This window comes from Nothobranchius furzeri, chromosome 18 (genome assembly GCF_043380555.1).
Source record: "Nothobranchius furzeri strain GRZ-AD chromosome 18, NfurGRZ-RIMD1, whole genome shotgun sequence".
NCBI classification, from domain to species: domain Eukaryota; kingdom Metazoa; phylum Chordata; class Actinopteri; order Cyprinodontiformes; family Nothobranchiidae; genus Nothobranchius; species Nothobranchius furzeri.
In genome coordinates, this window is record NC_091758.1 from 23,768,668 (window position 1) to 23,793,649 (window position 24,982).

Consider the following 24,982-nt stretch of genomic DNA (forward strand, 5'->3'; position numbering starts at 1 on the left):
TTTGCACCACCTATAATTTATTTGGATGTGTGTAACATTTCTGTAGTGCACCCCCTGGCACATGTTGCATCTTCTTGGTTCAATTTTGTATGCTATTTGTTTGTATACTTATGACCTTGTTCAATAAAGTTTTTTTTTTGGGGGGGGGGGGGGGGGAGAAAGGAGTGGAGAGATGAAAACCTTTTGATCCCACCCTTTTTCTGTTTCGTCAGACAAGTCCTTCTCTGATTGGATAATTCCTCTGTCACTCACTGATGACAGGCTGCACGCAGCTAGGCGTTTCGAAAATGAAACTGTCTCGTACCTGACGTCGAGAGGGAGCACAGAGGAAACGAAAAATAATATAGTTATCTTAAATTCCAGGAGATTGACTGTTCTACACCCACCCAGTAAAGGAAGAGGAGCCAAGTGGCGTGGACTCCATGCGGCTGGGACCGAGAGGAGAGGTAGGAGAGGCAGGCCTGTTGTGTCAAAGCACGAAAACGTCTCTTGTTGTTTTACAGGTAATTAGTCATGGCTAATAAACATTAGCATAAATAACATAAAACTGACATTTGGAGTAAGTTTTGCTTTGATTGTGTGTGTTTGTGTGTTGTGTAAGCTGTCAAAATCGTAAGGATGGAATTTTATTAGGGAAAGAGGCTATTTTTGAATAGTTTTTATTTTAAAAGTAAAATATATATGAATGTTATTACAGCTGGACACGAGCTATCGGTTTAAAATGGGACGGGCCATACTCCAAATAATGTAAGTCTGTATTGTTATTATAATTGTAATAATAATAATTATAATAATAATAATTATTATTATTACATGTTTCCTAATGTGATTTTAAAATTTGAGTTCCAAGAGTGTCTTTGGGATCTCTTCAGTGCTTATAGCAACACTTTAAACGTGTAAGCAGGTTTGAAAAAACTTTTATCACATTTACTTCATTATTAATCAATTCTAGTTGATGATTTCAAAGGGAGCTGCAGTATGAAGCAACAGAGTTTCATATCCTCCACTGATTCTCATTTGATATCATCCCCAGATCATGTTTCATAAGGCATTTTAAATCTATTTTCTAATTTGGTTTTGACATTTCAAACATTTATAAGCATCTGGTGTATTACTGAAGGTGCTCTTTTTTTCAAGGTGTTTGGTTTTAAATTATTGTTATCAACAGAAATCTGGTGGCAGCTCCAAAACCAAAGCTCTGTCTTTACCTGTGTTATCTACAGGATGTTCAGGATAAGAAAGCTGGTAATGATTATCCTTGTCTCTGATACCTTCTCCAGCCTGTAGTTGTGACTGCTCAGTCAGACTCAAGCCCGGTCACCATGGCGCATTTTGACACAGAGTACCAGCGCCTGGAAGCGTCCTACAGCGACTCTCCCCCCGGAGAAGAAAACCTGCTGATGCACGTGGCCGAAGGAAGCAAATGTATGACATGCACACTTAAATGACATCACATATTGCCCAACAACGTCTTTATTTATCAACGATTCTTGTCATTCAGCCCAGTGGCATCACATTGAAAACCTGGACCTGTTTTTTCAAAGAATATCCTTTTTTACACGATTGTTACAACTACATTAGACCAATAATCTCACAATGTTCCTTAATTTTCACCACGTCTATAATCTTCACCAGAAGAATGGATTCACCTGCATGTTGTTGGGGGAGATCTTTGAGCTGGTGTACGTATCATAAACCTTAGTCATGTTATAGTTGACGTCTTGTCTTTCGTCTCTTTAATCCTTGCTGTTTGGTCCCGACCTCCCCCCCGCAGTCAGCTGCTGTTTGTGGTTGGCTTCACCGTGTTCCTCGCTAACTGCGTGGATTATGACATACTTTTTGCCAACAAGTTTGTAAACCACACTAATTCTTTTAAAGTCACTTTGCCTGATGCATTCCTCCCAGTGGATGTCTGCAGCGCTCAGTGAGTCTGACATTTTATTCACAATAAATCTACATTTTCCACACTAAGATTTGCCTGATTGTGACAAAAGAATTGTTTTTCTTGCAGCATTCGAGACAACACGTTTGTGATCTTCGTGTTGATCATCTCCGGGGTGTTTTGGCTACATCGCTTTGTCAAATTTATCTACAACGTTTGCTGTTACTGGGAGATCAGATCTTTCTACATCCACGCCCTCAAGATGTCCATGGTGAGATGAGACAACATGTCCTCAATTGTTTGGTGTTTTCAAAATAACATCCAGTCAAGTTTGTAATGTTTACAAACATCAGAGGCTGACCTTTAACCTCTTCTTGTGCTCCGTGCTGCAGTCTGAGCTCCCCTATGCAACATGGCAGGAAGTTCAGGCCAGGATCATCGAGATCCAGAAGGAGCACCAGATTTGCATTCATAAAAAAGAACTGACAGAGCTGGATATTTACCACCGCATCCTCCGCTTTAAAAACTACATGGTGTGTACATTTCTGCTGGCATGGTGACTGTTCAACAGCTGATCAGATGACAGATGTGCTTCCTGTTCTTCTCTAGGTTGCTATGGTAAACAAATCTCTCCTCCCTGTGCGATTTCGGCTTCCGGTGCTCGGAGAGTGCGTCTTTTACACTCGCGGTCTTAAGTACAACTTTGAGCTCATCTTTTTTTGGGGACCAGGTGAGTTAGAAGTGTTTTTGATTTGTTTTTATTACATTCGACTCAAGACCTTGTAGCTAAACTGATGTTTCACTCATGCATGTTAACATCCCCGTGTCTGCATGTTTGTGACAAGTTTCAGAGCTTTTCATTCCGCTTCTGTAGGCTCTCTGTTTGAGAACGAGTGGAGTTTAAAACCTGAGTATAAGAGAGGAGGCAACAGGCTCGAGCTCGCCGACCGGCTGGCGTCTCGCATCCTTTGGATTGGGATTGCTAATCTGCTGCTGTGTCCAGTCATCCTGGTGTGGCAGATTCTTTATGCTTTTTTCAGTTACACCGAGGTAAGCGCTCCACATCCACGCATCAGAGCTCTGAAGTTTTATTTCTGCAGCAGCAGCTTGTGTTTGTGCACCCAGGTGATCAAACGAGAGCCCGGTTCTCTGGGGGCGAGATGCTGGTCTCTCTATGGTCGATGTTATTTACGTCACTTTAATGAACTGGACCATGAACTCATGTCCCGCCTCAGCAAAGGCTACAAGGTCAGCTCACCACCTGAACCTTCTCCAAAAGCATCAGATATTAGGATTTTTCATTTATAGTTTGCATGTAGAGTGAGCAAATAACCATTTTCCTCTCCTATTTTTAATTCAGGCTGCATCCAAGTACATGAACTGCTTCCTGTCCCCTCTGCTGATGGTAGTCGCCAAAAACGTTGCGTTTTTTGCCGGGTCCCTCCTGGCAGTTCTTATTGCCCTGACAATCTATGATGAGGACGTTCTAGCAGTGGAACATGTTCTCTCCTCAATCACACTGCTAGGAGTGTGTATCACAGTCTGCAGGTATGGAACAGTGCAACGTGTCAGCTGAAATCCATCAGGTCACAATCCCAAAACAGCCTAAAAAGAGGCTAAATGCTTCAGTTTTATCTGAGTCGTTCTAGGGTTTTCACGTAACCGTTGTAGCGGTAAACCTCGGCAAAAAATTTGACAATAACAATAACCGTCTTGTTTTAAAAACTATATTATCTCGATGCGTTTACCGTGGCTGCGGTGTAGGCGCGGTGACCCTTACCAGCCACCGTATCATCTGCTGAAGTTGCCGGTGGCACATGCGCACTTAGTTATTTAAACTTTCTTGAAGCTAAAGCTGAAATAATGGCCAAGAGGAGATGGCAGTGCTCAGGACATTTATTATCCCTCAAAGAAGACAAAGTTGGAAGTACGGGCATCTTTTGGATATTTGAAGAATGTCGAGGGGCAGTTGATAGAAGACGGCTCCTGTTTGCAGCACGTGCAGAAGAAGTATCTGTGAAAGGCAGCAACGCTTCAAATCTCATGACACATCTGCGTGACCATCACCCACAACTCTACAGTCAACGCAAGGCAAGCTAACGTTAGCGTTTTAGCTAAAATGCGTGATCCGAGGATTTGGGTTGAGGGAGAATGCAACGAGTCGCTATATAAAGCAGCCGCAGCGCCGCTACCTGCATATAAACCGTGTCGCGGACACACCCATGTTGAAATAACGCTATGCATTACGGGGCTCCCAGGGGCAGATCAGAGTTGGTCTCTCTCCGAGAATAATTATGAATTTAACAATGATTACTGGCTGATGACATTTTCCCCACTTCTGCAAGCTCACTGGAAGGACACAAACCGAGGACAATATTTTCCTGATATAGGGTTTATTACTCAAGTAAGGGTAAAAAAAAGTATCTGATTAGAAGGCTACTTGAGTACTGAGTATCATCTGATCTAACATTTTTTAAATGATGACATCAAACAGACATAAAATAAGAAGTTATGGGCAAATATTGGTATTTTAAAGACTAAAGGGAAAAAATGTAAACAAATAAACAACATCATTACAAAATAACACATTTTAGACAAATTTTAGACACAAACAGGACAATATTTTCCTGATATACAGGGTTTATTTAGTTGTCTGAAAATGTACGTTTAAAAAATACCGCGATAATACCAAAAACCGTAATAACTTTGGTCACAATAACCGTGAGGTTAAATTTTCACACCGTGACAACCGTAGTCATTACTGTAGATCATTGATTTGATGGTAAGTGTAAACGTTCGATGGTAAGTGTAAACGTTCTTTCCCTCCACCTGTGTCTCCCCAGGTCATTTATTCCTGATAAGCTCATGGTCTTCTGTCCTGAACAGCTGTTGCGAGTCATCCTGGCTCACATCCACTACATGCCCGACCACTGGCAGGGCAACGCCCACAGATATGAGACCCGAGACCAGTTCTCACAGCTCTTCCAGTACAAAGCAGTGAGTAACTCAGGCTCGGTGACTTACTGAGGCGGTCGAATGTGGTTCATCCTCAGGAGAGGACTGTGAAGCGAGATTTACTCAGGTTTGTTCTCTAACTTCCTGTTTGTTCACTTCCAGGTGTTTATTCTAGAGGAGCTGCTCAGTCCGGTGGTGACTCCCATCATCCTCATCTTCTGTCTGAGGAGAAAGTCTCTTGAGATCATAGATTTCTTCAGGAACTTCACTGTGGAAGTGGTAGGCGTCGGTGACACCTGCTCCTTTGCCCAGATGGACATAAGACAGCATGGACATCCCGCGGTGAGGAAGAAGACACAAATGCATGCTGGTGTTAACACACGCGGTGTATTGAGTGATGATGTTCTCTCTGCAGTGGATGTCAGCAGGCGAGACCGAGGCATCCATCTACCAACAAGCAGAAGACGGGAAGACAGAGTTGTCCCTCATGCACTTTGCCATCACCAACCCGCAGTGGCAGCCTCCTCAAGAGACAACCCACTTCATCCACCAGCTGAAAGAACGAGTCCACAGAGAGGCCACGGCAGGGCCTGACGCTCGCCCTCTCTCCTTATCAGAGTCTGAAGTAAGATCACGAATCACGGCTCGTGTTTGACCTCTTCAGAAGCTGCGATGAACTTGTTCTTTGACTCTTGTTTTATAGCCGAGGAGTCTTGTTGCAGACATGTTGGCGGGCCCCTCCACACTGGCACCGGTTCATTTTGGCTGCAACAGCTCTTTGATGAATAATGCAGCAGCTGGAATCAACAGTGCAGCGACCGGCCTGCGTTCTCTTTCACCAATCTGCAGCAGTCTGTACCTGAGAGGCAGTCTGAGTGCTGCTCATAGAGCTGGTGGTTGCAGTGGCAGAACCATGGCTGGTTCTGGGTGAGTGAAAACCTTTCAGGCTTCTTCAGCTAAAAATGTTGCAGCTGAATTTTAAATTCAAACATTATATGTGATGTTTTCTCTTCACTATCCCCGTTGCCCCATGTTCATGCCTCTTTTTGCTTTTGCTTTCTCTGAAGAACCGACGCTCGAACTGTGAGCTCTGGCAGCAGCGCGTGGGAGGGGCAGCTCACCAGTTTGGTCTTGTCGGAGTATGCCTCCACTGAAATGAGCATCCATGCGCTCTACATGCATGAGGTGAAGCTGCATGTGTGCGCATGTGAGATCTATTCTGAACATTTAAAAAGAATATCAAATTCATCTATCCTGTTTCCTTTTCCTGAAGCTTCACAAGCAGCAGTCTCGTGGTGAGCCATCACGCCACACGTGGCACCGTCAGGAGAGCGATGAAAGCAGCGACAGCATCCCAGATGAAGTAAGAAGTGAACCCAGTGCTCGCTCTCTGAGTTTCCCTCGCTCCCACACTTTCCCCACCGCAACCTCAAGTCCGAGTGCCGCTTCGGCTTCAGCCTCCGCCACCAGAGGTGCCACGGTGGGCCAGGAGTGGGCGAGGTCACAGAGCAGCAGCCAGCGGCGCCACAGCGGACCTGCTGCAGGTCTGTTTAATCCTGACTTTTACTGTCTAATGCTTCTTACTCTTATGAAATGAGATTCGATTCAAAGATATTTTTGTACATTTTCGTCAGCAGGTTTTACTCTGGTTCAGTAAAGTGAACATACATCCTCTGAAGTCTATTTGATGTTTTCTGTTTTCCAGACCAGTTTGGTGCAGGGGGCAGGGTGGCGAGAACGTCTCGTATGCCCATGGGTGGATGGGCTGAGGACGGGACGGCAGCATCCCGACACCATGAGCCTCTACCTGAGGAGACTTCAGAAGATGAGGCGCCTCCTCACATACACAAGGTAAACACTCTTCATAATAGGTTTACTTTGCATGTGTGCTGGAAAAAAACTACAATTTGTGACCCTCTCTCTCTCTCTCTCCCTCCCTCCTTTCCTCCCTCCAGATGACATAATCAAGCCATGTTAATAAGCATCTGTGCCCTGCTGACATCTGAACACACCACCACCCTTATCCAAATCTTCCCCAGCACTAACTCTTCTATTTCTGCAGATGTGAAGGCCAGATCGTGCAAGAAGGTTTCATTGAAAGACTCAAAAAAGTTAAACCATGTGGAACAGCTGACCATTAAATTGTTTACCTGTGACATTTACGGACTTCCACATGCCTAAACAAACAGTCTGGGTGACATTCTGCTGTCAGAAGAGGACCTGAAGGACCAAATTGTTTCCTACAGCCACTGTCAAACATCAAACCACTCTAAGCATTTTTAAAAACATCAAAAGAATACAAAACGAAAGTGCATGTGTTGTTGCTACATTGAGAAAAGCACCGGAAACATTTTCTGTTGTGTTGCCAACAGTTTGCACATTTTATTGGGTAAAATTATGTTTAGGTTGCATTTAAACTCAAATGGGAAAGTCTTTAATGTATAATTCCTCTCAACAAAGGATTGACATCTTTAGATAGACAGACGTAAGAGCAGCAAGGTTTAAAATCAATCTTTTAACTTTTAAATTACATTTTATTGTTTGTATTTGGTTTTACAAATTAATTTTCTAAAATGTAAAGAAACATTGCCCTAACTGCCCAGGTAAGTGGTTGTGAAAGTGTACAGAGCAGCATCAGTTATTTACAGAAAGTCAGCAAGACCAGGATCAGAAGATGTGTGATGATTTATGTAAACGTCTGAGGTTGGTGTCACCCAACGGTTTGCTTCACTGCTCATTCTTTCAGAGCGCATTTCATAGCGAACTGTTTTTTTTACCATATAAAATACTGTTTTGTTTCACAAAATGCACAGTTGTGAACAGGGTTATAAAACATCCTAGCAGTTCTTCAGTTAAACAATTCTGTAAGTTAAAAACATGCACTTTAATAACTTCTTTCCACACACAGGATGTCGCTTAACTTGGGTTGTTTGCTTTTGTATAGATCTTTTTAATTTATTCACGTATCAGTGAGATGTGCCATGAAGACTGACGGTTATGAATCAAATATATTAGTAGTGTTTTGCACTGGGACTTGGGAACATTGCTGTTTGGGTGAGATAAGGATCAGGAAAGTTTAAGTCATATCTGTCAATATTTGTATTTTATAAATGCTGTAAAATATAAGTTGTACAGTGATGAATTCATCGATTAAATACAACAACTATTTTGTCTGTATGAAGCAGCACGATTTTTAAGCTGAATGTGGAGATTATAAGGTACTAGTTATCAATTTATATGATTAATCAATATTTGAAATTTGTTTGGACTTAATGAACAACTATTTCAATAATACGTATAGCTCAGTCGGTAGAGCGTCAGACTTTTAATCTGAGGGTTCAAGACCTTGTGCAGGCGACAGTTTGTCTTAGATTAAGGTGGAAATTCGTGAAAAAGTTGCAAAATATCCTAGAGCAACATTCATGACTTGGTTGGTATAATTATCTCTATAAAGTTCTGCAGTGGGCCGTGTGTGTCATCCCGAGGAGTGTGAACGCGCACCGCTACACCGATGATCAATGAAGAAAGGGCTAATAAAGTAATTTTCTGCTGCATCATCCGCTATTGAAGTCTCCAAGGAGAATGCAAGTTTTTCTCACAACTCATTGTGATTAAATTTCACTCAGTTTTAATTTTTCTATCTCCCTTTCAGTACTTCCATCCTGTAAAAACACAAGAGGAGTTACCATTTCCCGCCAGGTTTGAATGGATAACAAAGATGTCGATCTTAAAACTTCTATCCGGATTGGTTACCAAGATTCCGATTTTGAGTGGAGGGCCATAAATAGGCGGGTCTTCTGTGTAAGACGCATTTTGATTGGCAAAATCCTTTGAGGGCCGAAATTTGATTGGACAGTTTTGTCAGTGAATCTCGATGAGGGTGGAGCTCAACCTACTTGGCGGCCATATTGAAAATTGTCTGTTGACAGCAGTTATATCTGAATAGATATTTGTTTTACCTAAGTAATTTTAGGAAGAAAGTCCTGCTGTGTTTTAATTGTGTTTCGTTGAGAATCATGTCCTAAAACTGGTTACTGCTGAATTTAAAATCAGCCATGGATGAAGATGAACGACAAAGGAAATTAGAAGCTGGGAGAGCTAAGGTTTGTTGCTAACTTCTTATGCTAACAATTAGCAAACTCTTTTGTCGTAGCTTTGCGCCTGTGTCACAGGTCACACTGTTAACCGCGCCCACACAATAAATTATTGATTTATCTTCGTAACTTTCGTGTTTAGTTTGTGAATTGCACCGAGTTGCATGCGTTTACAGTGCACGTTTGCGGCGGTTTGGTAGGTAAAATTGTAAGTGTAATGTTGATTTGCTAACGAGTCAAGTCATTCATTTTTTTTTCTTATCGTAGTGAGTGATGGACTAAAATCACCTTAACATGTATGTAACGCAGGTGTAGAGGTGGAAAAGTTAATTATTAAGTAGCATGCATTTACTTGTTATGTTGTGTTTTGGGTTTGTGTTTCTTTGCTGTTAGGTGCTGATCAGGCACACACTAACAATAAGCATGTCTACAGCTGAAATGCTCAGAAATTAAATTTACCAGCCTCAGAACAATAAAATCAAGTTAAATCGGTGCTTTTCCCTAAAGCAGACATCTAAATGGTTATTCCTGGGATAAACTGAGTGTAATTTCATAATTCAATTTAGCAAGGAACAGTGTGTACATTGATATAGATCGGTCCTATTATTAGTAATGAGCCAGTGATCATGAATGACCTCCTGTTAATAGATAAGACAAACTGGCCAAAAATTTCATACAAAACACATTTTATTCATATGTCTTTGTTTACATCCTTGCATATGTTTGCAGTGAATTCAGTGAGTGACATGTAAACTATTTATTAGACTGATAAGATGCACAGTACTTTACAAATGCCTTGGTAATAGTAATACCAATGTCTCTTCTGGCAGAAATCCTCCAACATTCCTCGGAGTCGGTCGGTAAGTTTTTAAAGAAGTGGTCACTGCCAAGGACGTTGGAGTGTTAGGGGATTGTTAATCGCTGGTTCTTTGCTTTTACTCGTTTCGTTTTTCTTCAATCTTGAACTTGCCTGTCACAATAATTCTGCCAATATTTGGACTTTGAGTTTTATGTTGTGGAATATTCTGGATGCCCTGTCCCCCCAACTGCTATGTTTTTTTCCCCACTGGGAATCACAGCTGGCCTTAATATTACAAGTTTAAATTGTGCAGTTATTTATTGGGGCGACGGTGGCACAGGAGTTAAGAGCTTGCCCCGTAATCGGAAGGTTGCAGGTTCGAGCCCCGCTCAGTCTGTCGCTGTCGTTGTGTCCTTGGGCAAGACACTTAACCCACGTTGCCTGCTGGTGGTGGTCGGAGGGACCGGTGGCGCCAGTGCTCGGCAGCCTCGCCTCTGTCAGTGCGCCCCAGGGCAGCTGTGGCTACATCGTAGCTCATCCCCACCAGTGTGTGAATGTGTGTGTGAATGGGTGAATGACTGGTTGTGTTGTAAAGCGCCTTGGGGGGTTCCAGGACTCCAGAAGGCGCTATATCAAATACAGGCCATTTACCATAGGGTAATACCTTAACCAAGTAAATTAAATATTGTGACACGGCTGCACCAGTTTGCATTTATGCGTCATGCTTTCCAGAAATTTTCTGTGATTACTGCCAGCCTTTCAGATCTTTAACACTTTTCTTCTGAGCGAATCACACCTTTTCTACATGGTTCCAGTACATTAAACTGGAGCATGGACCTTGCAGTACTGATTACAGGCCATCAGATGGTGCAGTGCATCTGTAAGATTAAATCTGGGTTTTTGTAAGTCTAGCATAAACTATGTTGCTACGGTGATAGAGTGCTGTCAGTTGTCTGTACTGTTCGCTGCACAAAAAAAGCAGATTTTTTTTTTTATGTTGCAGCATTGGATGCATGTCCTGGGTACAGCACCACAGATAAACACAAAACAGGGTCTCTGTTCAAGTCTGTTGATGGTTTAAAACATTTTGCAGTATTCAGCAGCCCAATTAAAACTGATTTTATTATTGTGAGAGCTTCAGCTAGCTGCATAGTCAGAATCTGAGTGGTGCAGAAGTGGCCTTGGGCTGAACACAGCTCTTCTGGATGATGTCTTTCTGAGATGTGATGTTTTGTGGCAAGCAGAGGCAGAATAGTAAAGCCAGGAAAGCGGGTTGGGTTTGGTGTTAATTACATGTGAGTCTGAAACCAGGTTTCTCAGAAAAATAATGTTTAATTTGAATTAAATCTTGTTTTAGAATGATAAAAAGAGTATTGTGGTGCTGAAAGGAGTAGAAACCCACGTTCTGATATTGTGACTAGACGCGTAAACAGAAGAAACACTGGCACAAATGCGCACACACACACACACACACAATTTCATGCATCATGTATGTGACTCATCCCATAAAGCAACACGTAGGTCTCCTGGGAGAATGTAACGTCAAATCGTATTGAGCGTGCACACACAGAGAGAGCTCTGTCTCCTCCTCTCCGTGTGAATTCATGTTCCAGTCTCCACCCTCTGTCTTTGGTCTAGACATATGCCATCACAGAGTTTACGGATCCCTCTACTCTGCACTTGCTTCAGCAGCCAGTTTCAGCATGGGAGGCTCAGTAGACTTCCAGTTCTACATCTGGACCAAAGCACAACTGATTTGGAAAAATGGACAACTCTGTGATGCTTCTGGAAAGGAAAGAAGTCAATCATTTGGCAGATATTGATGGAAAACTCAGTCTGGGTCTCTGTCTCTGTGACCAGTGCTGTGATCTGATTTAAGCAGCTTACAGACGAGCCGTGCCAGAAGAGGGGTGTGTTGCAGAGAGAAGCTGTCTGAGGTTAATTTGTTCCTCTGGAGTTAACGTAGCATTGGGATGATGTTTTTCACTTTGGAGTATCATCTCAGGGACTTTCAGAGAAGATGTGAAAAGTTCCTGCACAACATCAGTTTGAAATGTCTGCAAAATGAAAAAGGCAGATGTTTTTATCCTTTTCTCTCCATTTCTGGTTTGCTGAGGTTAATTCAGTGTGACTCATTAAAATCTGCTCTTCCCATGGACATGCTGCAGTTCTCTGGGGATCTGTGAATTTTTAGCTTGCTCATCTCATTCAGAACTTTGCGGTCCTAACAGGTGATGGTGTAGCCTATTTTGGGATTTCTTCTTGCTTGGCTGGCTTTTTTCTCCTCATAGCTGACTCGTGTAGAAGAAAATCCGATGTTTATTCCTTCCTGCAATCAGAAACTTCACATCTCATCTACATTTCCTTACAGGAAATCACTCACTGAAAATCAATCTGGACTCTAGTGTCTTTGTTTAAAGCTCTGACGCTCGAGCTTCACCATGCTGGTAGTTTGGTGGTGCTCAGTGGTCCTGACCTATGTATCCATCTACCTCTCACTGTCCTTCCTGCGCAGCTTGCTAGCTTCAGACAGAAGCGGGCGAAAAGCGACAGTGCGGGGACGGCGAAAAAGACGCAGAAGAGGAAGGGCCAGACTGTCTCGAAGAATGACAACTCGACGCAAGACCGTAACGTAGAACCAGCTCCTTTATCGGCCAGAGCTACAGGACCAGACGAGTCCGGCCATGAGGTAAACCGCTGAAGCCGTGATGTCAGACTTTCATTTTAATGAGCGTTTGTGTTTTATTAACCTGTTTGTTTTGCTTTTATCTCACACGGGCTGTTTACATGTGTGCTCATTAATGTGTTGTTCATGCCCTCTTTCTGATAAATATACATTAGAGAACTGGGTCACTAACCATCACATTGCCTTGAGGGCCTGTTGTCATAGCAACCTGGTTAGGATTAACTTAAGCACAACTCACTGCTTTTCCATGTTATCTTGATTTTGAGGAGTCGCAGGTTACACAGAAGATATGCTAGGGGTTTGCTGATGTTTTTGTTGATGCTGCTGATTTAAAAGCACAGGTTGGTTTTTCTAGGAGGCCCCAGAGAAATCAGAGGTTCAGCAGAAGAAGCACCAGGAGGATCTGGCCTCCTCCTCGGAGCAGAACTCCTCTCCCCTGGAGGACTTGAGAGCAGAGGAGCTTGCTGCTCTTACTGGAAAAGAGCATCTTGAGGTTTTTATCGTGTATCTTAGTTCTTATAATCAGATTGAATGAGACTCTTGAATAAAGAAATCTGGTGTAATCCATTTTTTAGACATTTAAAGTTTTGTTACGACCTTTAAAATGGTTTTGATGCTCATCAGAATAGTTTTGTATAAATGATTAGGATTGCAATTAGATTCTTCTTCATGCTCTAGTTACCAGCAAAGACACTGGAAGTCTTGTTAAATTATTACAATCTGTCTGACTAAAACGCTGAATTCCTGTTATCATCAGCCCACGAGGAGATTAACTCTACTTCTGCGTGGCTGCTTCAGTAAAGCTCAGCGTCTTTTATTCATAATAAGGTTTTTCTAGTTACAGCTCTGTCTGTGATGGAGTAGAAAGGTCGTTTTATTTGTTTTTTCCATTGTCCCGGTACTTTAAAGGCTTTTAATATTGCATTAATTATTATTTGATGTTATGAATCTTGTATGTTTTCTGAGCTCTGGCTATTTACGTCTTCGTTTAAAAAAATAAAATAAAGCAACATGCTGATGTTTAGGCCTTGCAGATCATCAGCGACATTATTGAATGTTTATATAGCTGCAAGAAGTTTTGGAAATATCAGTTAGAAAATCGAGTGAAGAGGATCGGAGTAAAACTGAGTGGTTCTTCTGCATCCACAGCAATTACAGGAGGCTGTTGAGAAGCGAAACGAAATAATTGCCAAACTTAGCTACAACCTTCAGGAAGCCCTGGTGAGTAGAGACCAGGTGCAGCTGGAGGCCCAGTCGCTCGCTGGGCAGATTCAGGCTCTGCAGAAACAGATCCAGCAGGTAATGGTTCCTCAGCCTGGTTTTCTGCAATCTTGTTTGTGAACAACATTTAAGTTTTGTTTCTGTTTTCTATTTCCTTCAGGCCAGCGTAGATTTTCTACGGATTAAAGGTCCGTCAGGGCCTGACGTTTGTAGAGATGCAGAACATCACCCTGATTTTTCTTCCCAACTCCCAAACATCATCGATCACAAGGAAGGAACGTCAACGGAATCTGGAAAAGCACGTCCTGGAGGCCTCAGCTCTGACAGTAACGCCGTTGTGCTTAAGCTGATGACTGAGCTGGAAGAAGAGCGGAAGAACAGCCGCCGCAAAAGTGAAGAACTAGCAAAGGAGACAGAGAAACACCAACATGTGCTTTTGTTACTGGAGGAGGAGCGGCGAGGGAGGGAGGAGGAGTGGAAAGAAAGGGAGGCGCATCTGCAAAGCCTTCAGATCCAGTTAAGCCAAGTCCAAACCGAGTGCCTTGAGATGCAGCAGCACAAGGAGGAAAAGGAGAAGCTGAACAAAGAAGTGCTGCAGCTGAGGAAGAAGCTTCAGGTGGAGGAAGACGCAGAGAGGAGGTTTAGTGAGGAAGTTGCCAACTCCGCTCTGCGTCTTCAAGCTCTAGAGGAAGAAAAACTGAGACAGCAGGAGGAGATGAAGGAGCTCAAAGAAGAGGTTGAGCATTTTAGGCAGCTGCTGGATGAAAGTGGGAGAGAACTTAAGAAACGAGAGGAGGAGGTTGAAGGACTTAAAGCTTCAAAGAATCACGGGAACCGAGCTAAAGCGGGTTTTAGTGCTGAGAGGATTAGTGCAGATGAGTCCCTACCTGGTGACCTGCTGATGGAGCGTTACCTGTCTTCAGCTCCTCCTGCACATTCAGGGCTAAATGAAAGCTTTGGACGCTGTAGTGAACTGGACGTGTCTGCAGACTGCAGGTGGGAGAAGTTATTCATTCACTCAGATACTAGGTCACAGCTAGCAAAAGTAAACTCTTTGTCTTTCTTCAGTTTTGAGCTCAACAGTGATGTTTTTGGAGATCAGCCTCTGCTGTCGATTTCTAACCGAGTCTACGCAGACGACCAGAGCGTCGTCAGCTCACAGGACCGTGTCCCAGAAGCTGTCCACTCCAGTCTTCAGTCCCTCTCTCAGTGGCCTCACAACTCCACCTCTGCTGAGACGGAGCTCAGCCAGATGTCAGAGCGGCAGTTTGGAGAGATGGACTTGGAAAAACAGTTACTGAATCAGCAGTGTGAGGAGTTCCGCGAGGAGCTGGCTCTGAAGGAGCGTGATTTGGGTGTGTTAAGGGAGGAACTCATGAAGAGTGCAGAAGAGCTGGAGGAAGCACGGAGAAGGTAGTGGATTCATGACTGTGATGTCTGGTCCTGCTCTGACACACCAGCTGGTAAAATTAACTCTTGAATTTTTCTAGGTGGGGTCAAGTAACAGAGGAGCTCAGACAAGCTCTCTGGGAGCTCGAGGAGGAGAAGGAGCAGAGAAGACGCATCGAGGAAGAGATGGACCTGAAATCCCATGAATCAGAAAGCCTCGTAAACAAAGTCGGTGCCTTATTGGACGAAATGGAAAATGAAGATGCGGACATGTCACCGGGACGAGAAGCTGAAACCTCCATGTTGGTTTTACCTTCCTCTCAATCACAGGAGGGAGATAAACTAGTGGGGGAGGTAAATGAGGGGAGAGAGGAAGATGTCACCCTCTCCTCTCATTTGAATCAGCAGGAGGATGAGACGAGTTCAGACTTTGCCAAAGATGCCACAAAGACAGGAGATGATGTCCAAATAGAAGCAGTACAGGTGTGGCTCTGGAGTCACTAAACACTCATAAAAATGTAAAATAAAGTTCTAAATTAAAAGATAAACACTAATTTTTGTCCCCTTTCCTCCAGGCTCACTGCCAGCATCTCGTATCAAAGTTAGAGGAGACAGAAAGTGAACAGGAAACCACGTCAGCCTTGTTAAGTCAGAAGTTGATGGAGCTCAGCGAGCTCTCACGAGAGCTTGAGACTGCCCACGAGCGCGTTTCAGCCGTCCAATCAGAAGTGGAAGGACTGCAGCAGGAGCTGCTTCAGAGCCGCAACGCTCTGGAGCAAGCTGAGAAAGAAAAGGCCAAGCTGGAATCTGAAATGTCCACTCTGAGAAAGAGCCTTGTCCAGCTGGAGGACGCCCAGGCTCAGTCTGTGAAGCAGAGGGAGGAGGACAAGCGGAAAGAACAGCAGATGGACGAACAGATCAAAAAGATGGAGCAGGTCCTGGAGGAGGAGCTCGAGCAGTTTGAGAACATGCTGAAAGCCAAGGATGTTGAGGTGAGAGATGGACGACAGCGATATCGTTTAGTTTTCAGGTCAAATCTAGTTTGGCTGACGTTGTCATGATTCAACAGTTGGCTGAAGAGAGGGAGAAATGGGAGGAAGAGAAGCAGGAGAAGGAAAAACTCCTAGGACAGGTTAAGGAGAAGGAAGAGGAGGTGAAGAGTCTCTCTGAACAACAGCTCCTGGCTGTGGAGGAGGCTACTGCTAAGCTAAATGCGTCTCACCAGCAGGAGATGAAAGACCTGATGGAAAAACATCACCAAGAGGTGGGAACTTTGATCTTTTACTGTTGAAGCGAGCTGCTCTGTAGTTAAAAGGCTGTTTCTGCGTCTGTTCTTAGGTTTCTGAGTTAAAAGCCCACATGGAGACGAAGCTGCTGGAGCAGCAGGTCAGGATGGAAGAAGAACAGAAGAGACAGATCAGCCTAATCAAGCAGGTATCAGCTGATCACCGTCTCAACCAGATCAAATCCTTTCTGCTTTTCCTAGTTCTGACCCCATCTTTACTTCAGGTGACGGAGCGCGAGCATGAGAGGATGACATCAGAGCTGAATGCCAAACACGAGGAGGAGCTCCATCAGCTGAGGACAGATGTGGCCTTGGAGCTGCGAGAGAGCATGGAAGCTGCTCACCAGGCCGAGCTGCAGCAGGCACAAGTAGATTTTATTTAAACGCATCATAATTAGGGTTGGGCATTATTTAATTTTGAACGATTCTGATTCCTCGTTTCGATTCCAGATTCTGATTCTTTCAAGACATGACATGTTTTAAATGAGCCAGCTAACCACAGGCCCTACTTGATGAAATAATCTCAACTTCAACATGAATTTTAATTCTATGAACAATAACATCACCTTCATTTAGACAAAGACATGTATGGAAGAATCTTCTGGGATGAGAGGCTAAATGTCTCCAACATATCCAGAAACATCCAGCTGTTTTCAGCTAAAACTCTCAGGATGATCATGTCCAGGATGACTGAGAACTACACCTCCATGCTGCAGCAGCATTCAGTCACAACAGGGAGTGAAACTTAAATGTAGCTGCTGTCAGTAACAATCTAACAGATTTTAAACATTAAAACTCAACAGAAATAGTTCAGAAAGGAAATTAAAATGTTCACAACTTTGTGTGTGATTTATTATTATTATTGTAATTATTTATGGTGGCAGAAGCTGGTGTGGTCCACCACAGAGAAGCTGCTCTAGCATGATGACTTTAATTATTCTACAGGTTATTGTTCAGCCTTCTGACGCTCACACACACACACACACACACACGAGTGTTGGTGAACGTCTGCGTCTGAATGCTGACGCTCCGTGTGTGTTTTTATTTCTGCAGTGAGACAAACTCACCTCACATCGTCCAGAGTTTGTTCTTTAAAGATTCTAGTAAATCCACCGTCTTGACGTATTTTAACACGTTTCCTCTACGCTGCAGGCGTTAAAGTTTACATTACGGAGTCCCCCCTCCCTCCCCCGGCACGCCCCGGGACTCGGTACTGCAACAGACAGCTGGTGTGATCAGCTCCGAAAAGCGTTAATCACAATTTGCAGATCACGTTTATTTTTCACGGAGATTGGCTGCGGATTCCTCTTCTGGTCGGCATAGTAGGAATCGAAATAAAAAACTTTGAACGATTCCGGGAAAAATGAACAGTTGGTCCCGGTTCCAATCGATACTCGATGCCCAACCCTAATAATAATGTAATGTTGAAAGATTAAAAACATAAATAAACTGTGTTCAGGCCCAAAAGAGCTTGGAGTTTGAAGCCTTACGCTTGAGCCTGACCACTGTCCACATGTCTCAACTGGAGCAAGATTCAGCTCTCAGCCCGGTCCAACTGTCCAGGAGGGAGACCCTCACCGTCCTTCCAGAAGCTCATCAGGAGGAGCGAGGCGGAGCCCAGAAGCTTCAGCCAGAGTCGGGTCGGTGCAGATGAGGGAAGTTTAGAAGGAGGCTTAACAGCAGTTGTAACCTTGTGAATGACTCTGTGTGTTTGTGTCTGTTCAGAAGAACTGAAGCAGCAGTGGGAGATCTTTGTTCCACAGGACAGAGGTTTAATGGAGGAATGGCACAAGAAAGAAATCCAGGTCCCATTTCAGTACATTTTATTAGCATATTTGCTATTTGTTGCTGCTTTTTCTGTAAAACTTGATCGATAGTGCTGCTTTTCTCAGGCTGTCGGAGCTCAGTGGGAGACGGAAGCTGAGAGAGACGCTCAGAAGTCTGTAGAGATCCAAAATAGTCTTAATGCCACTCAGACAGAGCTGAGCAGCACCCAGGCATCTCTCGCAGAGACCAGTGCAGCTCTAGGAGACGCCAGAGCGGCACTGTCTCAGACCCAATCAGAGCTGGAGGAGACCAAAACCAGGCTGCAGGAACTCCAAACTTCCACCAAAGTGCAAATTCACAAACTAGAAGAAGAACTAAAACTCGCCTGGAATGGAGACGCTGCTTCCCGTGAGCTACATCACACTCAAATTTTAGCCTTTTGTCCTCTGAATAACTAGCAGATGGTTTAACTTTCTGTGTTTTGGATGAATCAGAGTCTTTGGAGGAGTTGGTGTGTACACACAAGTCGGAGCTGCAGGAGAAGGAGCAGCAAGTACACCACCTTGAGGAGAAACAGCAGCATCTTCAGCAGGAGGTTGGTTTACGGTATGAGTTAGTGTTGGGCATCGAGCATCGATTGGAACCGGGACCAACTGTTAGTTTTTCCCGGAATCGTTCAAAGTTTTTTATTTCGATTCCTACTATGCCGACCGGAAGAGGAATCAGTGGCCGATTTCCCTGAAAAATAAACATGATCTGCAAATTGGGATCAACGCTTTTCAGAGCTGATCACACCAGCTGTCTGTGTGCAGCACCGAGTCTCCCCCTCCCCCCACCCAGCACGCAGCGGCCAAATATAAACAAACGCGTCTGCCGAACTTTTACTCCGTAATGTAAACTTTAACTCCTGCAGCGTAGAGGAAACTTGTTAAAATACGTCAACACGGTGGATTTAACAGAAGCTTTAAAGAACAAACTGTGTGAGGTGAGTTTGTCTCACTGCAGAAATAAAAACACACACTTACCAACACGTGTGTGTGTGTGTGTGTGTGTGTGTGTGTGTGTGTGTGTGTGTGTGTGTGTGTGTGTGTGTGTGTGTGCGTGCGTGCGTCAGAAGGTTGAACAATAACCTGTAGAATAAAGTCATCATGCTAGAGCAGCTTCTCTGTGGTGGACCACACCAGCTTCTGCCACAATAAATAATAATAATAAATGACACACAATGTTGTGAATGTTGGAGACATTTAGTCTCTCATCCCAGAGGCTTCTTCCAGTCTTTGGTTGTGGTCAGAAACAAACACACTGGTTGTGCTGCACGTCTTTTTATTTTTTTTCCCCAAAACATGTTTTTGTCTAAATGAAGGTGATGTTATTGTTCATAGAATAAAAATTCATGTTGAAGTTAAGATTATTTCATCAAGTAGGGCTTGTGGTTAGTTAGCTCATGTAAAGCATGTCATGTCTTGAAAGAATCGGAATCAGGAATCGATAGGAACCGGAATCGAAACGTGGAATTGGAATCATTCAAAATCAAACAATGCCCAACCCGAATGAGCATCATTCTCTCGCCTCACTGGCACTTTCCTCACACACACGTCAAATAAATATTCCAACTCTGACGATCAGGTTTTGCGCCTGGAGGAGGAGAAGGTGTCTCTGAAACAGAGCTGGGAACAGGAAGTAGGTCAGCTGTGGGCCCAGTTGGAGAGCATGAGGACTAGTCGTCAGGAGCTGGGAGGTGAGGTTAATACAGGAGCCTGACGTGTGTGTGTGTGTGTTTCTGTTTTTAGTTCCTGATCTTCAGTGTTCATTTAAATATTCAGCTTTTTGAGAATAATCCTGTCTATAACAGCTTAAATTAGCTTTCTTACTCTCTAAGCGACTGTTGAAAATCAAAGGAGTGTGTGTATTCCCAGGTGTGTTTACACTCTTTATCTCTCTGCTTTGTGGTCCTGCAGAGCTCAGGGAGCAGCTTTTGGCTCGTTCCTCTCATGTTAACGACATTGAGTGCCTTAAGACGGAGTTTAATGAGCAAAAGCGAGAAATCAAAGCACAGAATGAGGCTGAGCTGGAAAACCTCCGGAGGTACGACTCCTGCACAAAGTCTGCTTAAACTTATTATGACGGTGATCTGCATGAATTATTATTCAGAACATAAACCAGCATCAAATTTAAGGCTTTTATTTTGTCATTTACCATCACCTTTCCCAGTTACTTTGAGAAGAGGCTGCGTGCATCGGAGGAGAGCTACAAAGAGGAAATCGCTCTGCTTCAGCTGAGGCTTGTAGAAAGTGCCTTGGAGGAATCCGTGCTTAAAACAACGGATGACGAGTGTGTCCACTGGCTTTATGTGACATTGTAGGACAGTTCTGACCTATTCCAGAGTTCTCATGTGTTTTCTCTCTTTCAGTATTTTGTCTCAAGCCAAAGCTGAAGAGGACAAAGAGGTCAGACCGGAGAAACCGAAGGTAGGATGTGAAGACTCGATGCTTCCTACCAGTGTCGTTTTAATTATGGATAAGTTTTACAAAATAAATGGCCGTTTAATTCATTTACTGGGCATCTTATCCAGGAGCTACTTGAGTTGGAGGACCAGCATGCCCTGGACCATCCCAGTCTGCAGACTAGTTTAACGCTTTCTTTTAACGACGAGCTGGAGCAGGTCAGGCAGTTCCTCAGACACCTAAATTGTTAGCACACAGGACTATGGCTCTTTCATGTGTTCTGTATGAATCTTTGTATATCAGGTGCGCTCTGACCTCACGGACCATTACTACATAGAGCTGCAGGAGATGAAGACGCGTCATGCCCTGGAGCTGCAGCAACTTGGAGCCAAACTGTCTGACAGCCACGTTGAGGGTACCTCACTCATGCACCTCCACAATAAACACTGTATTATTTACAAGTTGGTTTTAATAACATTTTAAATGTTTGTTTGTTTTTTGTGTAGAACTAACCAGAATTCACCTGGAAGCAGCAAGGCAGGTTGAGGTGAGGATTCGGATCATTTGGTTTTGACTAGGGATGCTCTGATCCGATCACATGATCAGAAGTCGGGCCCGATCACATGTTTTTGAAAGGATCGGAGTTGGGAGAAATAAATCAGATTTATAGTGATGGTGTGTATTTTCTCTGGCGATAGGGGGCAGTACTTACCTAAATGATTGCAATCAAGCAATATTTTTGGGTTCAAGTAAGACCTTACCAACGAAAAAAAAAAGAAGTGAAACAGGACAATTTAGATGCGTTTTCTTCTTATTGTAATACTTTGCTGATTTTTCTTCCCCTTTTTCTATTAATTATTTTCTGAAAAGTATCGGATTGGGACTCTGTATGGGCAGATACTCTAAATCAAATGACTCGGAATCAAATCGGGAGCAAAAAACGTAATCGGAACATCCTTAGTTGTGACTTTGTGAACCTTGTGATGCTCAGCTTTGCTTTTCTGTTATTAGGCTGAGGTAGAACAGAGGACTTGGTACCTCACTGAACAGCTGCAAACAAGAATGACGATCATCCACACTCTGGAGAACAGACTCACCTCCCTCAGTGAACGGCGCGATGCAGAAATGCAGTCAAACACACAAAAGGTGCAAGTACATCTGAGCAGGCTCTGCAGAGAGAACCCAAACACATGAACCGTTAGTCAAACTCACACTTGTGTTTGTTTCTGCAGCTTAACCTTGTTGAGAACGCTCTGAAAGAGGAACGAGGGAAGCTAAAAGAAGAGCTTCAACTGAAGCATGCAAACGAGATGTCTGCCTTGAAGCTGGAGCTTGATGGGGAGAGGGGATGCCTGGAAATGGCTCTCCAGGAAGAGAAAGAGAAGTTCAGGTCTCTGCAGGTTGATCTGGACAGAAATGAAAGTAAGATACTTTTCACCAGACCTGCTCTTGTTTTCAGAGATTTCTTAAGAGAGCTGCTAACGGGTTTGTGTTTTAGACCCACAGGTCCTGATGCTGAGACAGAGACTGGAGGCTGAGTATGAGGGCGAGCTGCAAAAGGCAAAGGACTGCATGTCTGCAGAAATAAAGAAACTCAGCACTTTGATGCAGGAGCAGAGCCTGGCCCAGCAGAGGTAAGAGCTAACGGGCTTCATTTTATTTTAGTTGGAGTTGAATATGAACGCTGCAGCTGTTGTCTAATGTATGGAGAATTTGTGTTCTGATCAATAGTTGCATTATTTACTAATTAAAATTCAATTTAAAAAACAAAAGATACACCAGGGATAAAAAGTGAATCTTTAAATCTGAGAAGAAAGTTGTTGATCTCTCTCTCTTTTTTCTCTTGTTTGTTTAGGTTACAAGAGGAGAAGGCAGCGCTGGAGCAGCATTTGGTCCAGAAACACCAAACGGCTTTGGCAGAGCTAAAGAACATACACGAAGCTGAACTCCAACGCGAGAGGACGACTCTGCTGAACAAACATGCCACAGAAACGAACGACCTCACTGCCAAACACAAAGAGCAGCTAGAGTCGCTCAGTGCCAGTCTCAGGGTTCAGTTTGCAGCGGTGACCGCTGAGCTGGAGACTAATCTCAACGCTCAGCTTGTTGCCGCAGAAACGGCTCTGGACTCCAAACGAAAGGAGGAACTAGAAGCCTTAGAGGCAGACTTGGCTCGCAAACACCAGGAAGAAAAGGATGAGCTGGAGAAGAGGATGCTGGGTAACATGGATACGTTAGAGACCACGTACCTGAAGGAAGTACAGGTGAGGAGATGGACCGTGCAATTAAAACCTCCAGCCAAGCTTCTATAGATGTAAAACCTGTGATCTATTTCCCCTCTGCTGTCCTCCCAGGTGCTGCGCGATGAGATTGTTCAGCTTAAAGAACGACATCATCAAGACCTGGCGGTCCAGAGTGCAGAACACACACACCTGATGGAGGAGCTGAGAAAAGAGTTGGCTCAGGTACACGTGGAGAAGTTTAGAGCCATGGCAGCGGAGCTCAACCACCTTCACAGGGTGAGAGTTCAAAACGTATTGTTTACTAAATAAATACAAACATTTGTGTCGACGTTTAACTTTGGTTTGTTTTTACAGACGGAGCTGGCTGTTCAGAAGCAGGCCTTAGACACCGAACACTGCAAAGCCTTGGAAACACTCAAGAAGCAGGTATTTGTTGTTAAAGCACAGCTTGTTCTACGTTTGGATGAAAAAAATCAAATATGTCAAATGAAAATAGCATTTCCAGCTTTTGTGTAAATATCTTATTTTGAATATTTTTGTATTAACAAAATCCACAGGACTAGAGTGACATTCATATTTTAAAACATTAAATTGTGTCAAACTCAACATTTTGACCTTTTGTTGGCAGATCTAAATCTTTTTACTCCACTCGTGTCGTCTTTTTTTCTACAAATGTCCAAATAAAAGAGCAAAAAAGGATAAATGAGCATCTGCATTGGAAAAACTCACCTCAGTAAGGTGAAAACTTGAGTTTTTGTTTGAAACTGTATCGTTTTTCTCAGGTTTTGGAACTTGAGCATCAGCACAGCACAGCTCTGCAGGAGCTCTCTCAGAGCTACGCCGCTGAGAAACAGCAGCTTCTAGAGCAACAGCAAATCCAGCTTCAGGTGTGTGTGTGTGTGTTACAGTTAAACGAGCAATTTACAAGTGTTTAAACACACTCCGAGTTGAGAGCGGTCTTTAGTTTAGCTTTTACATTCCATTATGAGAGATTAAATGGAGGCCTTGTTTATCCTCTATAATGGCGCGTTTGTGTTGGTTTTTTCACTCTGAATTTGTAGCCGTTTGTTCAGCTGCAGTGTTTCTGCTGCAGGAGCTCAAAGGAACTTCTGCTCGTGAACTGGAGGCTTGTCGGAGGGAGCTGGAAGAAGAGTCGTCAAGGCAACGGCAACACTTCCTGGAGGAGGCGGAGCTCCTTAAAGTCCAATCAGACGAGCGGCTGCAGGACCGGATTAATCAAGTGAAGGTAAAAACGAGAAAGATGAGAAAATTAATTAGCTACCAAATCATCTGGAATATATCGAAACTATTCCGATGAATCAACGTTTTTTGTTTTTTTTTTGTGTGTGAAAATACGTGACTCCATCTCAGGTTACTTTATAAACATTGTGAATGTTTGGACCCTGAGGACTTGTTAAAGATGATGTAATGGTGGATTATTTTTGAGCCGTAGCTTGTTGCCCTCTCTAAGCTCCAGCTGCACCAGTTCAATCCCAACGACAGTTCCCTCGCTTGGCCCGTGTCCCGCTTGAGCTTAATTCAAACCCAGTTTTCTCATAATCCTGTCGTCATATATGTAGAAGAGCTGACGTTCGTCCGTCTCTGTTCTCAATCTGTGTGCTTCTGGGCTGTGCGCGGGTTTCTTTTGCTGCAGATCTAAGCTCTTTATCCTCTGGTGCAGAAGGTTTAGGGTGGGATTTATTATTTTAGTTTTTAACCATCAGCCACCGGAGGATTGTGGAATGTGTGAAACGACAGTCTACTTCATCTTTCTGGGGTTTTGGCTCATGTAATCACATCGCTGCTCTCTTTGAAGACCGACTTTGATGAGCAGAAGGAGGCGGAGCTTGAAGAGGCGAGGCGGAGCTTCACAGCCGAACAGCAGGAAAAAGAGCAGAGCTACACGAGCAAAATGAGCCAGCTCACTGCCCAGCTGCAGCAGCTGGACGCTGTGGTTGCCCAGGTACTGAACACCTTAAAAACCAGAATCATCTTTTAATTCATGCTACTCTGGTTGGAAAGTGGAAATGATGATGATGATGCAGAGATAAATCACACGAATAGATCTTTAAATAAAGATTGCTAATTAGTTTCCATGGTAACTATTCTCTTTATGGTGAGTTATTAGCATTCGTTCAGGTCTGGAAGAGGATTGGAGGGGACTGTTGTCATGGTAGCAGCTTTGTTTTGTTGAAGCAGGTGCTGCTCAAGACGAGT

At 43.7% G+C, this 24,982-nt stretch overlaps 2 protein-coding genes across 14 annotated transcripts in view; both read left to right on the top strand.

The window, feature by feature from the left end:
- The first annotated feature begins 258 nt into the window (after window positions 1–258).
- On the top strand, window positions 259–7,020 carry atg9a (ATG9 autophagy related 9 homolog A (S. cerevisiae)). Of its 3 annotated transcripts, XM_015969685.3 has the most exons (20): window positions 259–446; window positions 698–747; window positions 1,281–1,425; window positions 1,502–1,545; window positions 1,618–1,682; window positions 1,775–1,924; window positions 2,012–2,153; window positions 2,275–2,415; window positions 2,492–2,612; window positions 2,757–2,932; window positions 3,008–3,130; window positions 3,243–3,430; window positions 4,726–4,879; window positions 5,000–5,179; window positions 5,253–5,462; window positions 5,541–5,764; window positions 5,905–6,022; window positions 6,111–6,381; window positions 6,543–6,688; window positions 6,793–7,020. In XM_015969685.3, exons 3-20 carry the CDS (start codon window positions 1,323–1,325, stop codon window positions 6,799–6,801), a joined length of 2,565 nt encoding a protein of 854 aa, XP_015825171.3. In that variant the 5' UTR covers window positions 259–446; window positions 698–747; window positions 1,281–1,322; the 3' UTR covers window positions 6,802–7,020. The 3 variants fall into 3 exon arrangements, with proteins under 3 accessions (XP_015825171.3, XP_054598144.2, XP_054598145.2); XM_054742169.2 differs by having other exon boundaries at window positions 2,757–3,130; XM_054742170.2 differs by having other exon boundaries at window positions 364–503; window positions 2,757–3,130.
- Window positions 7,021–8,747: 1,727 nt separating this feature from the next.
- Window positions 8,748–24,982, top strand: part of pcnt (pericentrin) — a 30,325-nt gene continuing 14,090 nt past the window's right edge. For 7 of the 11 annotated variants that reach the window (XM_070546826.1, XM_070546831.1, XM_070546827.1 and 4 more), the window contains exons 1-32: window positions 8,763–8,940; window positions 9,762–9,791; window positions 12,246–12,419; window positions 12,772–12,909; window positions 13,566–13,715; window positions 13,798–14,633; window positions 14,706–15,050; window positions 15,128–15,509; window positions 15,602–16,018; window positions 16,096–16,290; window positions 16,365–16,460; window positions 16,536–16,679; window positions 17,771–17,951; window positions 18,037–18,116; window positions 18,204–18,486; window positions 18,573–18,673; window positions 19,705–19,816; window positions 20,037–20,163; window positions 20,290–20,409; window positions 20,489–20,546; window positions 20,651–20,740; window positions 20,826–20,937; window positions 21,029–21,069; window positions 21,534–21,668; window positions 21,755–21,944; window positions 22,021–22,156; window positions 22,378–22,786; window positions 22,877–23,041; window positions 23,120–23,191; window positions 23,548–23,652; window positions 23,859–24,011; window positions 24,582–24,728. In XM_070546826.1, coding sequence (XP_070402927.1) covers window positions 8,893–8,940; window positions 9,762–9,791; window positions 12,246–12,419; window positions 12,772–12,909; window positions 13,566–13,715; window positions 13,798–14,633; window positions 14,706–15,050; window positions 15,128–15,509; window positions 15,602–16,018; window positions 16,096–16,290; window positions 16,365–16,460; window positions 16,536–16,679; window positions 17,771–17,951; window positions 18,037–18,116; window positions 18,204–18,486; window positions 18,573–18,673; window positions 19,705–19,816; window positions 20,037–20,163; window positions 20,290–20,409; window positions 20,489–20,546; window positions 20,651–20,740; window positions 20,826–20,937; window positions 21,029–21,069; window positions 21,534–21,668; window positions 21,755–21,944; window positions 22,021–22,156; window positions 22,378–22,786; window positions 22,877–23,041; window positions 23,120–23,191; window positions 23,548–23,652; window positions 23,859–24,011; window positions 24,582–24,728 — 5,772 coding nt within the window. In that variant the 5' untranslated portion in view covers window positions 8,763–8,892. Of the gene's footprint in view, window positions 8,941–9,761; window positions 9,792–12,245; window positions 12,420–12,771; window positions 12,910–13,565; window positions 13,716–13,797; window positions 14,634–14,705; window positions 15,051–15,127; window positions 15,510–15,601; window positions 16,019–16,095; window positions 16,291–16,364; window positions 16,461–16,535; window positions 16,680–17,770; window positions 17,952–18,036; window positions 18,117–18,203; window positions 18,487–18,572; window positions 18,674–19,704; window positions 19,817–20,036; window positions 20,164–20,289; window positions 20,410–20,488; window positions 20,547–20,650; window positions 20,741–20,825; window positions 20,938–21,028; window positions 21,070–21,533; window positions 21,669–21,754; window positions 21,945–22,020; window positions 22,157–22,377; window positions 22,787–22,876; window positions 23,042–23,119; window positions 23,192–23,547; window positions 23,653–23,858; window positions 24,012–24,581; window positions 24,729–24,982 lie in introns of all 11 variants that reach the window. The other 4 variants (XM_070546834.1, XM_070546835.1, XM_054742163.2 and 1 more) reach the window with 2 other exon arrangements.